The sequence below is a fragment of the Salmo trutta genome, chromosome 32, assembly GCF_901001165.1.
Source record: "Salmo trutta chromosome 32, fSalTru1.1, whole genome shotgun sequence".
Taxonomy (NCBI): Eukaryota; Metazoa; Chordata; class Actinopteri; order Salmoniformes; family Salmonidae; genus Salmo; species Salmo trutta.
In genome coordinates this window covers 37,812,901-37,826,688 of record NC_042988.1, presented here as the reverse complement: position 1 = coordinate 37,826,688, position 13,788 = coordinate 37,812,901, and the positions used below count along the sequence as shown (strand labels likewise).

The 13,788-nt window shown below is 44.9% G+C and overlaps 1 protein-coding gene across 7 annotated transcripts in view; it reads left to right on the top strand.

The window, feature by feature from the left end:
• Window positions 1-13,788, top strand: part of bahcc1a (BAH domain and coiled-coil containing 1a) — a 129,333-nt gene that overhangs the window by 25,941 nt on the left and 89,604 nt on the right. For all 7 annotated transcript variants that reach the window (XM_029729003.1, XM_029729004.1, XM_029729002.1 and 4 more), the window contains exons 7-11: window positions 1,285-1,454; window positions 3,268-3,404; window positions 4,247-4,360; window positions 11,445-11,565; window positions 12,744-13,008. In XM_029729003.1, the coding sequence (XP_029584863.1) occupies window positions 1,285-1,454; window positions 3,268-3,404; window positions 4,247-4,360; window positions 11,445-11,565; window positions 12,744-13,008 (807 nt within the window). The remainder of the gene's footprint in view (window positions 1-1,284; window positions 1,455-3,267; window positions 3,405-4,246; window positions 4,361-11,444; window positions 11,566-12,743; window positions 13,009-13,788) is intronic.

Below are 13,788 nucleotides of genomic sequence, written 5' to 3'. Positions count from 1 at the left end.
TACTGAGCCGAGCTGAGCCCATCCAATCTGTACTGCACTGGCCTGCTTACAGTGTGCACAGTGTGAAAAGGGTATGGTAGTATTCATATATTCCACCACAACAGCCACAGACCTACAGTACAGTATTGTAGATGTCTATACTGCATGGTGAAACCCTGGACCAGACGGTCAGGTAGTACCACAGACCTACAGTACAGTATTGTAGATGTCTGTACTGCATGGTGAAACCCTGGACCAGACGGTCAGGTAGTACCACAGGCCTACAGTACAGTACTGTAGATGTCTATACTGCATGGTGAAACCCTGGACCAGATGGTCAGGTAGTACCACAGGAAACTGTCGAATTGGAATTAGAATTTGGTTTACTTTATTAATTTATTAGACTTGAAACGAAACTGACCCGAGCCCTGTTGGATAGACCTTATGTAGCATGTCAACTGCATGTCCATTGACTTTCAACAAGAAAGTGTCTGCAGTCCATCTGCAGATGTTCAACAAGCAAACATCAGTAGACTATCAGCATTGCAGGATCTCAACAGCATGTCTTCAGCCTTTCAGCAGCATCTCAACAGCATGTCTTCAGCCTTTCAGCAGCATCTCAACAGCATGTCTTCAGCCTTTCAGCAGCATCGCAACAGCATGTCTTCAGCCTTTCAGCAGCATCTCAACAGCATGTCTTCAGCCTTTCAGCAGCATCGCAACAGCATGTCTTCAGCCTTTCAGCAGCATCTCAACAGCATGTCTTCAGCCTTTCAGCAGCATTGCAACAGCATGTCTTCAGCCTTTCAGCAGCATCGCAACAGCATGTCTTCAACCTTTCAGCAGCATCGCAACAGCATGTCTTCAGCCTTTCAGCAGCATCTCAACAGCATGTCTTCAGCCTTTCAGCAGCATCGCAACAGCATGTCTTCAGCCTTTCAGCAGCATCTCAACAGCATGTCTTCAGCCTTTCAGCAGCATCTCAACAGCATGTCTTCAGCCTTTCAGCAGCATCTCAACAGCATGTCTTCAGCCTTTCAGCAGCATCTCAACAGCATGTCTTCAGCCTTTCAGCAGCATCTCAACATTACGTTTGTAGAGCATCTACAGATGAACGATCCAAGTAAAGTGTTACAGATGAAGGTGTGCTGCACAGGATCACACCCTAGATGGGATTCAAATAAAAATAAGATAAGAAAATAAAAATACTAGAATGACACAACATCTAACGCTGAATGAACATGTCTGTCATTATCACAGCTCGTTTTCCTTGACCCCTGACCGAGTCTGTGTTTCGGCCCACAGGAGAGGAGATGTTGATCTTTGACCTCCAGAGTCTTGCCACCCTGGCAGCAGCCCGTGCCTTGGAGCTGGGTGCCCAGGAGGGTAGCGGGGAGGGCGCCAGGCGGCACTACCCGGCCCGCAAGACCCTCAACCTGCGCAGGAAATGCAGCTGGACACCTCGCCACGAACCGGTAGAGTACAACTTTACTGTGTCCTGATGTTCTATGTACCATTAGAACAGAATGCAGTACATTCAAAAAAATACATTAGAAGGAATTTTAAATGGTTAAGTGTACACTGATTTTAGACTGTTAGTTTAACCTCTCTGGGGTATGTGGGACGCTAGTGAAATAGCAGGGCGGCAAATTCAAAACAACAAAAATCTCATAATTCAAATTTCTCAAACATACAACTATTATATCCCATTTTAAAGGTACACTTCTTGTTAATCCAACCACATTGTCCGATTTCAAAAAGGCTTTACAGCGAAAGCATAACATTAGATTATGTTAGGACAGCGCCTAGACAAGAAAAACCACACAGCCATTTTCCAAGCAAGGAGAGGCGTCACAAAAACCAGAAATACAGCTAAAATGAATCACTAACCTTTGATGATCTTCATCAGATGGCACTCATAGGACTTCATGTTGCACAATACATGTATGTTTTGCTCGATAAAGTTCATATTTATATCCAAAAACCCCATTTTACATTGGCGTGTAATGTTCAGAAATGTTTTGCCTCCCAAAACTTCCGGTGAATGAGCACATACATTTACAAAAATACTCATCATAAACGCTGATAAAATATTCAACAGTTATTCAAAGAATTATAGATACATTTCTCCTTAATGCAACCGCTGTGTCAGATTTCAAAAAAGCTTTACGGCGAAAGCAAATTTTGCAATAATCTGAGTACAGCGCTCAGATATCAAAACAAGCCATACAGATACCCGCCATTTTGGAGTCAACAGAAATGACAAAAATGACATTATAAATATTCACTTACCTTTGATGATCTTCATCGGAATGCATTCCCAGGTATCCCAGTTCCAGAATAAATGTTTGTTTTGTTCGATAAAGTCCATAATTTATGTCCAAATACCTCCTTTTTGTTCGCGCGTTTAGTCCACTACTCCAAATGCAGGAAGCTCGCGCAAAATGTCACGACGAACAGTCAAAAAAAGTTATATTTACATTCGTAGAAACATGTCAAACAATGTATAGCATCAATCTTTAGGATGTTTTTATCATAAATCTTCAGTAATATTCCAACCGGACAATTCCAATGTCTTCAAAAAAGAAAAGGAACACAGCTAACTCTCATGTGAGTGCGCGCCACTGAGCTCATGTCATTTTCTCAGTCGTCTACTTTCAGGAGCTCTTATTCTCTCCCTATTCACTGTAGAAGCATGCAACAATATTCTAAAGACTGTTGACATCTAGTGGAAGCCTTAGGAAGTGCAAAATGAACCCTAAGTCACTGTATACTGTATAGGCAATCACTTGAAAAACTACAAACCTCAGATTTCCACACTTCCTTGTTGGATTTTTCTCAGGTTTTTGCCTGCCATATGAGTTCGGTTATACTCACAGACATCATTCAAACAGTTTTAGAAACTTCAGAGTGTTTGCAATCCAAATCTACTAATAATATGCATATCCTACCTTCTGAGCCTGAGTAGCAGGCAGTTTACTAAGGGCACGCCTTTCATCCGGATGTCAAAATACTGCCCCCTACCCTAGAGAAGTTAATAGCATGTATACGCCTAAAAGCATTTATAATCATTTATGAAGCATTTCTAAAAACGTCCATTTTTTTTGTTATTATAAATTGCTACCAAGACTTTTGCACCCATCATGATGTCATCATGCTTCTACATCTGCATTGCTTGCTCTTTGGGGTTTAAGGCTGGGTATCTGAAAGCACTTTGTGACAACTAATGATGGAAAAATGGCTTCATAAAATACACCTGATTGATTGATTAGTATTGTGAACATTCAGGCATGCCCGGCCAAGGGCACCATGGAGAGGATGGAGGGTCCGGAGCTGGCCATGCGGGTGAAGCTGGCAGAGCTCCAGAGGCACTACAAAGAGAAACAGAGGGAGTTAGCCAAGCTACAGAGGAAGCATGACCACCAGTAAGATACAACATGTCCTTTACTATCCTCCTATGCATTATCCTTCACCATGTCCTTTACTATCCTCCTATACATGATCCTTCACCAATGTCCTTTACTATCCTCCTATACATTATCCTTCACCATGTCCTTTACTGTCCTCCTATACATTATCCTTCACCATGTCCTTTACTATCCTCCTATACATTATCCTTCACCATGTCCTTTACTATCCTCCTATACATTATCCTTCACCATGTCCTTTACTGTCCTCCTATACATGATCCTTCACCATGTCCTTTACTATCCTCCTATACATTATCCTTAAACATCTCCTTCACTATCATCCTATACATTATCCTTCACCATGTGCTTTACTATCCTCCTATACATTATCTTTCACCATGTCCTTTACTATCCTCCTATACATTATCCTTCAACATGTCCTTTACTATCCTCTTATACATTATCCTTCAACATGTCCTTTACTATCCTCCTATACATTATCCTTCAACATGTCCTTCACTATCCTCCTATACATTACCTTTCACCTCTGAAAATAAGTGTTTTAACTCTCATGTGTTATCCTTTGGGATCAAATCCTTATCTTGTTAAAACATTTAATGAACTCGAACTCTCCTTTACCCATGACTACCTCCTAGTCTCATGTTGTGATACTTCCTTAGTCTCCTAATCGCTCCTTTAACTGATTTCTAAAAGCAGCCCACAAAACAAACTGAAGCCATGACAACACACTCCCTTTCTATCTCCTGAAGGATTCCCTTCTTCCTTCTCCAGTTTATCTGGTCCTGTGCAAAAAATACAGTATCTTAGTGTTCTCATGAGTGTGTGTGTGTCTACAGGAAGGAGGAAACACCTCGCAGCCCTGCTCGTAGAGGACCGGGGCGGCCCAGGAAACGTAAATCAACCCCCGCCGCTGGCCCAGGCTCCTCCTCTGAGACCCAGAGAAAAGTCAAGTGAGTGTGTGTGTGTGTTGTAAGGCTCATCTCCCTCTCTGCCTGGCCATAGCCCAAACACACTGATAAGTCTCCTACATATCACTGCAATCCAGGAGACTCATGCCATCAACAGGAAATGGGAGAACCCAGCTGACCCCTTCAAGGAAGTCCAGTTTAACCTAATCTTAACCTAATCAGCACAGAGACTAAATTGTATTACAGTTTAATCCACATCGGTGGTGTGTGTGTGTGTGTGTGTGTTTGTGTGGGCGCCTCCTTCCTTACCCTGTTTGTGCGTGTGGATGTTTTAAGTGTATGCATTCATTTCAAGATGTCATCTGTGTAGTGTGTGTGTGTAGTGTGTGTGTTCTGTACATGCATATGTATGGTTGTGTGTGTTGTGTCCGTCCACATACTGTCTGTGAGTGCCTCTGTGTGACTGCGTTCCATTGTATTCCTCTGGCTATGTGTCTCAGCCAGTTTCCGCCCAGCTAATTTAAAACCGAATGGCATTACTGTGGGCCAGAGGAGGGCCAGGAGGGCTGGCGGGAAAGAGAGGGGCCAGGAGGGCTGGGGGGGCAGGAGGCTGAGGGGCCAGAGGGGGGCCAGAGGAGGGCCAGAGGAGTCTGGGGGTTGTCTGGGGTGTACTGGGGAGCTGAGCGTGGTGGAAGGGGGCTGGTGGGGGTTGTAATTAGAGTCCTGTGAATGATCCTGTAATCTGCCCCAGCTCCAGGAATGGGACATGGCCTATCATTAAGGCCAGGGGGTCAGGGGGGGTCAGGAGGGGATCGGGTCGGTCACACAGGGCCGTACAGCCGCCAAGACACACTGACTCACACTGACATCAAGGAGGGGGGTGTACAGCCCGTTGCTCTCAATTTATCTCACACATTATAGTCGCATGCATTGGTTGAAGCACAATGTTAAATTCAAATCTCGCTACCGTCATATCTAAGCCAATATGACACCAATGTCGATGACAATTTGCAAGTCAACTTGATTGAAGGTACACAACACACTACCGCCTCTCGTCATTAGCCGTCTGTCCGTTACCAAGAACCACTATACCTGATTTTTGACAGGGTTGTTAGCATTAGGTCATCAGACTTTTTTCTTCTCAAAATTTGCTCAAATTCTAGACATCAGATTAAAAGGGGACCATTAGACTTAGATCCATTTGGACTGAATAAGTTTGTAGGTGCAACAGTTTTTATTAATATCGCAATTTATTGCTCTCACGTGCACATTTCTGCCCCATAAAAAACAACGATGTGCTACCTTTTTGTAGCATTTCTGACAATGCTAACATATTTTCAGCTGTATCTCAGAGTTCTAAAACCGGGTCAAGCAACTCAGTTGCTGCGCAACAGTAGCAGCTAGTTAGTAGAAGGCTAGCAGCTGTAGCTAGCTAGCTAACACCAGTTGGATGAGAAGCAAAAGGAAGGTAGCTAGCTAACTAGGTATATTTGGCTATGGTTTTCATATGGCTGAAGTCATCTGTGTAAGCTGCTGACCTGAACACTTGTGTGTAATCAGAGCACAAACAAATAAGCTGTGTAGATATATCATTAAGGCTGTATGTATTTCTAGATATAGGCCTATTGTAAACGTGTATTATTGTAGCGTCATAATCAGTATTGCAAAATTAAATACAAATACACACATAACTTTAAGCTTCATAGTCATTTGAGGTAATTAACTGGTCATTATTCAGCACAGCAATTGATAAAACAGGACCATGTTTGAAAAACAAGTAGTTCTGAGCTTATGTCAATATTACACAGGTAAGCTAACGCTTACAGAAACCAGGAATGCAGACAGGCTCTATAGACCTCTATGTCTATATGAGGGACTATGTTCAACACACCACCTCCTGTTATTCTGTTGGGTACCTACTGACTAAAAAAGATATCATGAAATATATTTCTTTTTCAATTACATGCATTGTTAAAAAAAAGGTTTAACATTACCATATTACCACAAGGCAAAACAGCTCATTCAATCAACCCTGGTGGTGTTATTAGTATAAAAGAAAAGCTTGCTTTCATGTAATAAAAAAAGCTTCAAATGGTATTGGAATGGGATAATGTCTTAGTTTGGAGTGGGAAGAATGCAATACATGACCTTGTATGTGGTACAAATCACATTATTGTGGGAGCACCTCCTCGAAGAGTATGAATTAGGCTGTTTGAGAAGGTTTGAATCCTAAGCAACCAGCATACACATAGTTTTAAAGTACAGTAGACCAACATAGCTACTGTAGTAGGTCAAAGCTGTGTGCTGGAAAACCTTGGTAGAGCATGGGTGGAGTAGGCCTTGTGGTGCTGGAAAACCTTGGTAGAGCATGGGTGGAGTAGGCCTTGTGGTGCTGGAAAACCATGGTAGAGCATGGGTGGAGTAGGCCTTGTGGTGCTGGAAAACCTTGGTAGAGCATGGGTGGAATAGACCTTGTGGTGCTGGAAAACCTTGGTAGAGCATGGGTGGAGTAGGCCTTGTGGTGCTGGAAAACCTTGGTAGAGCATGGGTGGAATAGACCTTGTGGGGCTCATGTGAATTTCCTTTCTTTTTTGGCATCAGACCAATCCCTACTTCTCAATTAAAACCTATTTTTTTGTTTTTAATAATCTGTGTGTGTGTGTGTGTGTCTGTGTTGTCAATTTTCAATTAGTGCTGTCATCAATGTCCATATGGAAACCTTGGAGGGGCTTATTGCCACCACAGAGCAGCCAACAGTTCTATTCCCTCCCTCCCATTTCTGGGCAGTGTTCCATACTGCTCCCAGCTCTCCCACTGCGATGTCAACTCTACTCTCCTTCCGCCTGTGTACCCCTGCCCCCTTCCCTCACATTCTCCCCTCCAGTCCTTCCCCACCCCTCACCCAGCCAGGGACGCACAGGGACACTGATGCCCTGTGACAGTGACACCAGAAATGAAAGGGCGGTAGGCGGCAGGGCCTACAGCGAAAGGATGGATGGAGGGAGGGGGAGATGGAAGGATGGATGGAGGGACGGGAAGATGGAGGGAGGGTGGAGAGGGAGATGGAGGGGGGATAGAGGGAGATGGAGATGGAGGGGCATGACTGGCCTCCAGTTACAGTAATGTCTCCATGACTGGTCTCCAGTTACAGTAATGTCTCCATGACTGACCTCCAGTTACAGTAATGTCTTCATGACTGGCCTCCAGTTACAGTAATGTCTCCATGACTGGCCTCCAGTTACAGTAATGTCTCCATGACTGGCCTCCAGTTACAGTAATATCTCCATGACTGGCCTCCAGTTACGGTAATGTCTCCATGACTGACTTCCAGTTACAGTAATGTCTCCATGACTGGCCTGCAGTTACAGTAATGTCTCCATGACTGGTCTCCAGTTACAGTAATGTCTCCATGACTGGTCTCCAGTTACAGTAATGTCTCCATGACTGGTCTCCAGTTACAGTAATGTCTCCATGACTGGCCTGAAGTTACAGTAATGTCTCCATGACTGACCTCCAGTTACGGTAATGTCTCCATGACTGGTCTCCAGTTACAGTAATGTCTCCATGACTGGCCTGAAGTTACAGTAATGTCTCCATGACTGACCTCCAGTTACAGTAATGTCTCCATGACTGGCCTGAAGTTACAGTAATGTCTCCATGACTGACCTCCAGTTACAGTAATGTCTCCATGACTGGCCTGAAGTTACAGTAATGTCTCCATGACTGACCTCCAGTTACAGTAATGTCTCCATGACTGGTCTCCAGTTACAGTAATGTCTCCATGACTGGTCTCCAGTTACATTAATGTCTCCATGACTGGTCTCCAGTTACAGTAATGTCTCCATGACTGGCCTGAAGTTACAGTAATGTCTCCATGACTGACCTCCAGTTACAGTAATGTCTCCATGACTGGCCTGAAGTTACAGTAATGTCTCCATGACTGGCCTCCAGTTACAGTAATGTCTCCATGACTGACCTCCAGTTACAGTAATGTCTCAATGACTGGTCTCCAGTTACAGTAATGTCTCCATGACTGGTCTCCAGTTACAGTAATGTCTCCATGACTGGTCTCCAGTTACAGTAATGTCTCCATGACTGGTCTCCAGTTACGGTAATGTCTCCATGACTGGTCTCCAGTTACAGTAATGGCTCCATGACTGGTCTCCAGTTACAGTAATGTCTCCATGACTGGTCTCCAGTTACAGTAATGTCTCCATGACTGGTCTCCAGTTACAGTAATATCTCCATGACTGACCTCCAGTTACAGTAATGTCTCCATGACTGGCTTCCAGTTACGGTAATGTCTCCATGACTGATCTCCAGTTACAGTAATGTCTCCATGACTGGCCTGAAGTTACAGTAATGTCTCAATGACTGGCCTCCAGTTACAGTAATGTCTCCATGACTGGTCTCCAGTTACAGTAATGTCTCCATGACTGGTCTCCAGTTACAGTAATGTCTCCATGACTGGTCTCCAGTTACAGTAATATCTCCATGACTGGTCTCCAGTTACAGTAATGTCTCCATGACTGGTCTCCAGTTACAGTAATGTCTCCAGTTACAGTAATGTCTCCATGACTGGCCTGCAGTTACAGTAATGTCTCCATGACTGGCCTGCAGTTACAGTAATGTCTCCATGACTGGCCTGCAGTTACAGTAATGTCTCCATGACTGGCTTCCAGCTACAGTAATGTCTCCATGACTGGCCTCCAGTTACAGTAATGTCTCCATGACTGGCTTCCAGTTACAGTAATGTCTCTATGACTGGCCTGCAGTTACAGTAATGTCTCCATGACTGGTCTCCAGTTACAGTAATGTCTCCATAACTGGCCTGCAGTTACAGTAATGTCTCCATGACTGGCCTGCAGTTACAGTAATGTCTCCATGACTGGCCTGCAGTTACAGTAATGTCTCCATGACTGGCTTCCAGCTACAGTAATGTCTCCATGACTGGCTTCCAGTTACAGTAATGTTTCCATGACTGGTCTCCAGTTACAGTAATGTCTCCATGACTGGCTTCCAGTTACAGTAATGTCTCTATGACTGGTCTCCAGTTACAGTAATGTCTCCATGACTGGCTTCCAGTTACAGTAATGTCTCCATGACTGGCCTCCAGTTACAGTAATGTCTCCATGACTGGCTTCCAGTTACAGTAATGTCTCTATGACTGGTCTCCAGTTACAGTAATGTCTCCATGACTGGCTTCCAGTTACAGTAATGTCTCTATGACTGGTCTCCAGTTACAGTAATGTCTCCATGACTGGCCTCCAGTTACAGTAATGTCTCCATGACTGGTCTCCAGTTACAGTAATGTCTCCATGACTGGTCTCCAGTTACAGTAATGTCTCCATGACTGACCTCCAGTTACAGTAATGTCTCCATGACTGGCTTCCAGTTACAGTAATGTCTCCATGACTGGCCTGCAGCTACAGTAATGTCTCCATGACTGGCCTGCAGCAACAGGAATGTGGGTGTATTTGAATGAGACACGGTGAGACAGGGACAGATTGGCCCAATGTTGTGTTGCATTGGAGGTCTATGTAAAACCAATTTCCTTTGGTAGAGTTGATTGCGCACTTTGTCGTGCTGGCTGTTCTGATTGGACTGTGTGTGTGTGTGTGTGAGTGAGTGTTTGAATGAGTGTTTGCCTGTGTGTGTGTGTGTGTCTGTATCTGTGTGTTCATGTGTGTGTTTATCTCTGTGAGTGTGTGTGTGAGTGTGAGTGTGTGTGTACAAACTAGGAGCTGCTAATCAACTGTGTTTAATTAGTCAGTGTGGGGCTGAGTGCTTCTTCACCCTGCCAGTCCACTGAGGGAAGGGGCTCTGTCACATTGTTTGTCAGCGTGTGAGGGAGGGAAGGGATCGAAGGGGTCCGCCTCTCAGGGACAGCTCACACTTCTGCCACCACTGCCATTCACCTTTCAATCACTCACACACACGCACACGCACACACACACACACACACACACACACACACACACACACACACACACACACACACACACACACACACACACACACACACACACACACACACAGCCCTGCATCACATCTAGTCTACCCCTCTCTCCCTCCTTCCTTCCCTCCATCCATCTTTCTCCCTCTCTCTCTCCCTCCCTCCTTTCCTCCTTGCTATAACAGCTGTACTTCAATGTGCACATATAAAGTACAAGCACACACACACACACACACACACACACACACACACACACACACACACACACACACACACACACACACACACACACACACACACACACACACACACACTTGCTCAGTCAGTGTCTCACATTTTAGGGAGCACACACACACAGTCAGTTTGTCACATTTTTACCTGCCACATATTACAGACACACATGGATGCACGCACATGTGCTATTCTAGCCCGTGTGTAATGATGTAATCAGAGGACTTACAGTGCAGCCTAATAGAGATTTCCCTTTTAACTCTGAAAGGTTTTGAGCAGGCGATCCACAATCCTGATTAGGCCGCTGCTAACTCTCCCAGTCGACGTGACTGATGGCATGGCTAAGGCTGTGCACACAGTAGGAGGAGAGGGGAAGTTCATCTTTTGTTTGAGTACGGCCTGGCTTGCATCTGTGTGGTCGCCGGGCAGGTTTCCGGGGGGATATTCAAGGGCATTTTCACTCTGCTTCTAAACCAGCCCTGTGATGTTGCTACTCTGTAGGGGAAGAGAAGCTGCTAGCCCCACTGATATGGAAATGGAAACGGGAGAGCTATGATATTCAACTGCCAGAACAATAGAAGCCGCATACAAATGCAGAACGTGCCTTCAGACCATTCAGTGATTCCCTGTATCTTTCAAAGCATCTCTCTGTGCTTGGATAGGCCAGGGGGAACTCTCTTGATAAAGCGTTCCGGCTTCTTATCCAACACTGGCCTCCAACAATCCCAGGTTCGCCCCGTTAGATCCCAATTTTTCAAGCGTGCCGGTTTGGGGGTTTGGGAGAACAGCGCTCCGGGGTTTTGTCTTCTTCTGTTCGTCAGCTATAACAACCCACAGAGAGGTGACTCAACCCCTCCTTTCCCCTCTGGTCTTCCTCTCTTTCATTCCACCTCTCTTCTTCTTCCTCTAATGAATGTTCTCCCGTGTTTTGACTGGCAGGTCGTTAGGGGCGGGACTTGGCCTGTCGCCCGAGGACCTGCTGGGAGGAGGGGGCGGGGATGCCCAGAGGAAGAAGAAGAAGCTGTCCAATCTGGGCTTTGAGCGGCTCGGCGCGGCAGAGGTCAGGGTTCTTTAGTTGTATCTCTTTGTCCTCTATCCCTCCAGAACAGATACACACTCTGTAGAAAACCCTTATAGTTACTGAACACTTCTCTGAGCCCTCCATACAGTATTCTACCAATACTGCTATGTAGCCTGCTAGCCTTTGTGTTATACCGTATGCTATGTTAGCCACTATGCTAGTTGTTATGTAAATATTGTATGTTGTGTGATCTATGTTTGACCTGATAGCCTATAGGCTAAATTAAAGTGTGAGGGTTTTGTACACACTTTGTTTCTTTTTTTATTGACACATTTCTAGTCATTAGAATCAGTGGCGGCTGGTGGGAGGAGCTACAGGAGGACGGGCTCATTGTAATGACTGGAATGGAATTAATGGAACAGAGTCAAACATGTGGTTTCCATATGTTTGATGTGTTTGATACCGTTCTATTCATTCCATTCCAGCCATTACAATGAGCCCGTCCTCCTATAGCTCCTCCCACCAGCCGCCACTGAATCTAATGACTAGAAATGTGTCAATAAAAAAAGAAACAAAGTGTGTACAAAACACTCACACTTTAATTTTTAATTTTAAACTCTAAAGAGTCAAATCCCCAGCTCTCCATGTTAATATATTTTTCATTTGTGGATCTTCACCTGTCCCTCTGGCTGTCTGTGAGCTGAACTGAGCTCTGTCCCTCTAGCTGTCTGTGAGCTGAACTGAGCTCTGTCCCTCTGGCTGTCTGTGAGCTGAACTGAGCTCTGTCCCTCTAGCTGTCTGTGAGCTGAACTGAGCTCTGTCCCTCTGGCTGTCTGTGAGCTGAGCTGAGCTCTGTCCCTCTGGCTGTCTGTGAGCTGAACTGAGCTCTGTCTCTCTGGCTGTCTGTGAGCTGAACTGAGCTCTGTCCCTCTGGCTGTCTGTGAGCTGAACTGAGCTCTGTCCCTCTGGCTGTCTGTGAGCTGAACTGAGCTCTGTCCCTCTGGCTGCCTGTGAGCTGAACTGAGCTCTGTCTCTCTGGTTGTCTGTGTGTTGAGCTGAGCTCTGTCCCTCTGGCTGTTCTGTGTGTGGGAGCTGTGTCTGAAGGTGTAACAGGCTCTCTCTCTCTCTTTCTATTTCTCTCTTTCTGCTCGTTCTCTCTCTCTGTTCTCTATTTATCTTTCTGTCCTCCTTTTTCTCTCTTTTCTCTGTTCTAATAGATTAACGTTCATGGCAGCAGCAGAAAGAATGTCCTCCACGGTGTCCTCAGCTCTAAGCTGGCCCGTGATGTGGCTCATCAGCAGCTCAGACAGCACAAGGCCCAGGGCGGGAAGACGACTGGGATGGGGGCGGGACCACGGGATAAGGAGGAGGCGGCCTCTGCGGCTAGTTCCGCCCCCAAGCACCAAGGACATCGAGGCCAGGCCACCTCCGAGAATGAGTCCAGACGAGTCATCAACGAGTCCGGCGGTCAGAGTGACACAGGTAAGAATCATGGTGATTGATTTCATTTGTAACCTTTGGAGTTTTCTCACAATGTTGTGTTTCAATTATGTGACGGACAGTGACGTTATTTAGGCATGGTATTTGTGTCATATGATGGTGGAATCACTCTTTTTTTCTGTATTGGGAGAATGAGTACATTCCTTATACTGCACTGACCTGAGCACTGACTGGTGTGCTCTGTATGTGTAGGCTACCATAGAGAAACACTACCATAGAGAAACACTACTATAGATAGAAACACTACTATAGAGAAACACTACCATAGAGAAACACTACCATAGAGAAACACTACTATAGATAGAAACACTACTATAGAGAAACACTACCATAGATAGAAACACTACTATAGATAGAAACACTACTATAGAGAAACACTACCATAGAGAAACACTACCATAGAGAAACACTACCATAGATAGAAACACTACCATAGAGAAACACTACCATAGATAGAAACACTACCATAGAGAGAAATACTACCGTAGATAGAAACACTACCATAGAGAAACACTACCATAGAGAAACACTACTATGGATAGAAACACTACTATAGAGAAACACTACCATAGATAGAAACACTACTATAGATAGAAACACTACTATAGAGAAACACTACCATAGAGAAACACTACCATAGAGAAACACTACCATAGAGAAACACTACCATAGATAGAAACACTACCATAGAGAAACACTACCATAGATAGAAACACTACCATAGAGAGAAATACTACCATAGATAGAAACACTACCATAGAG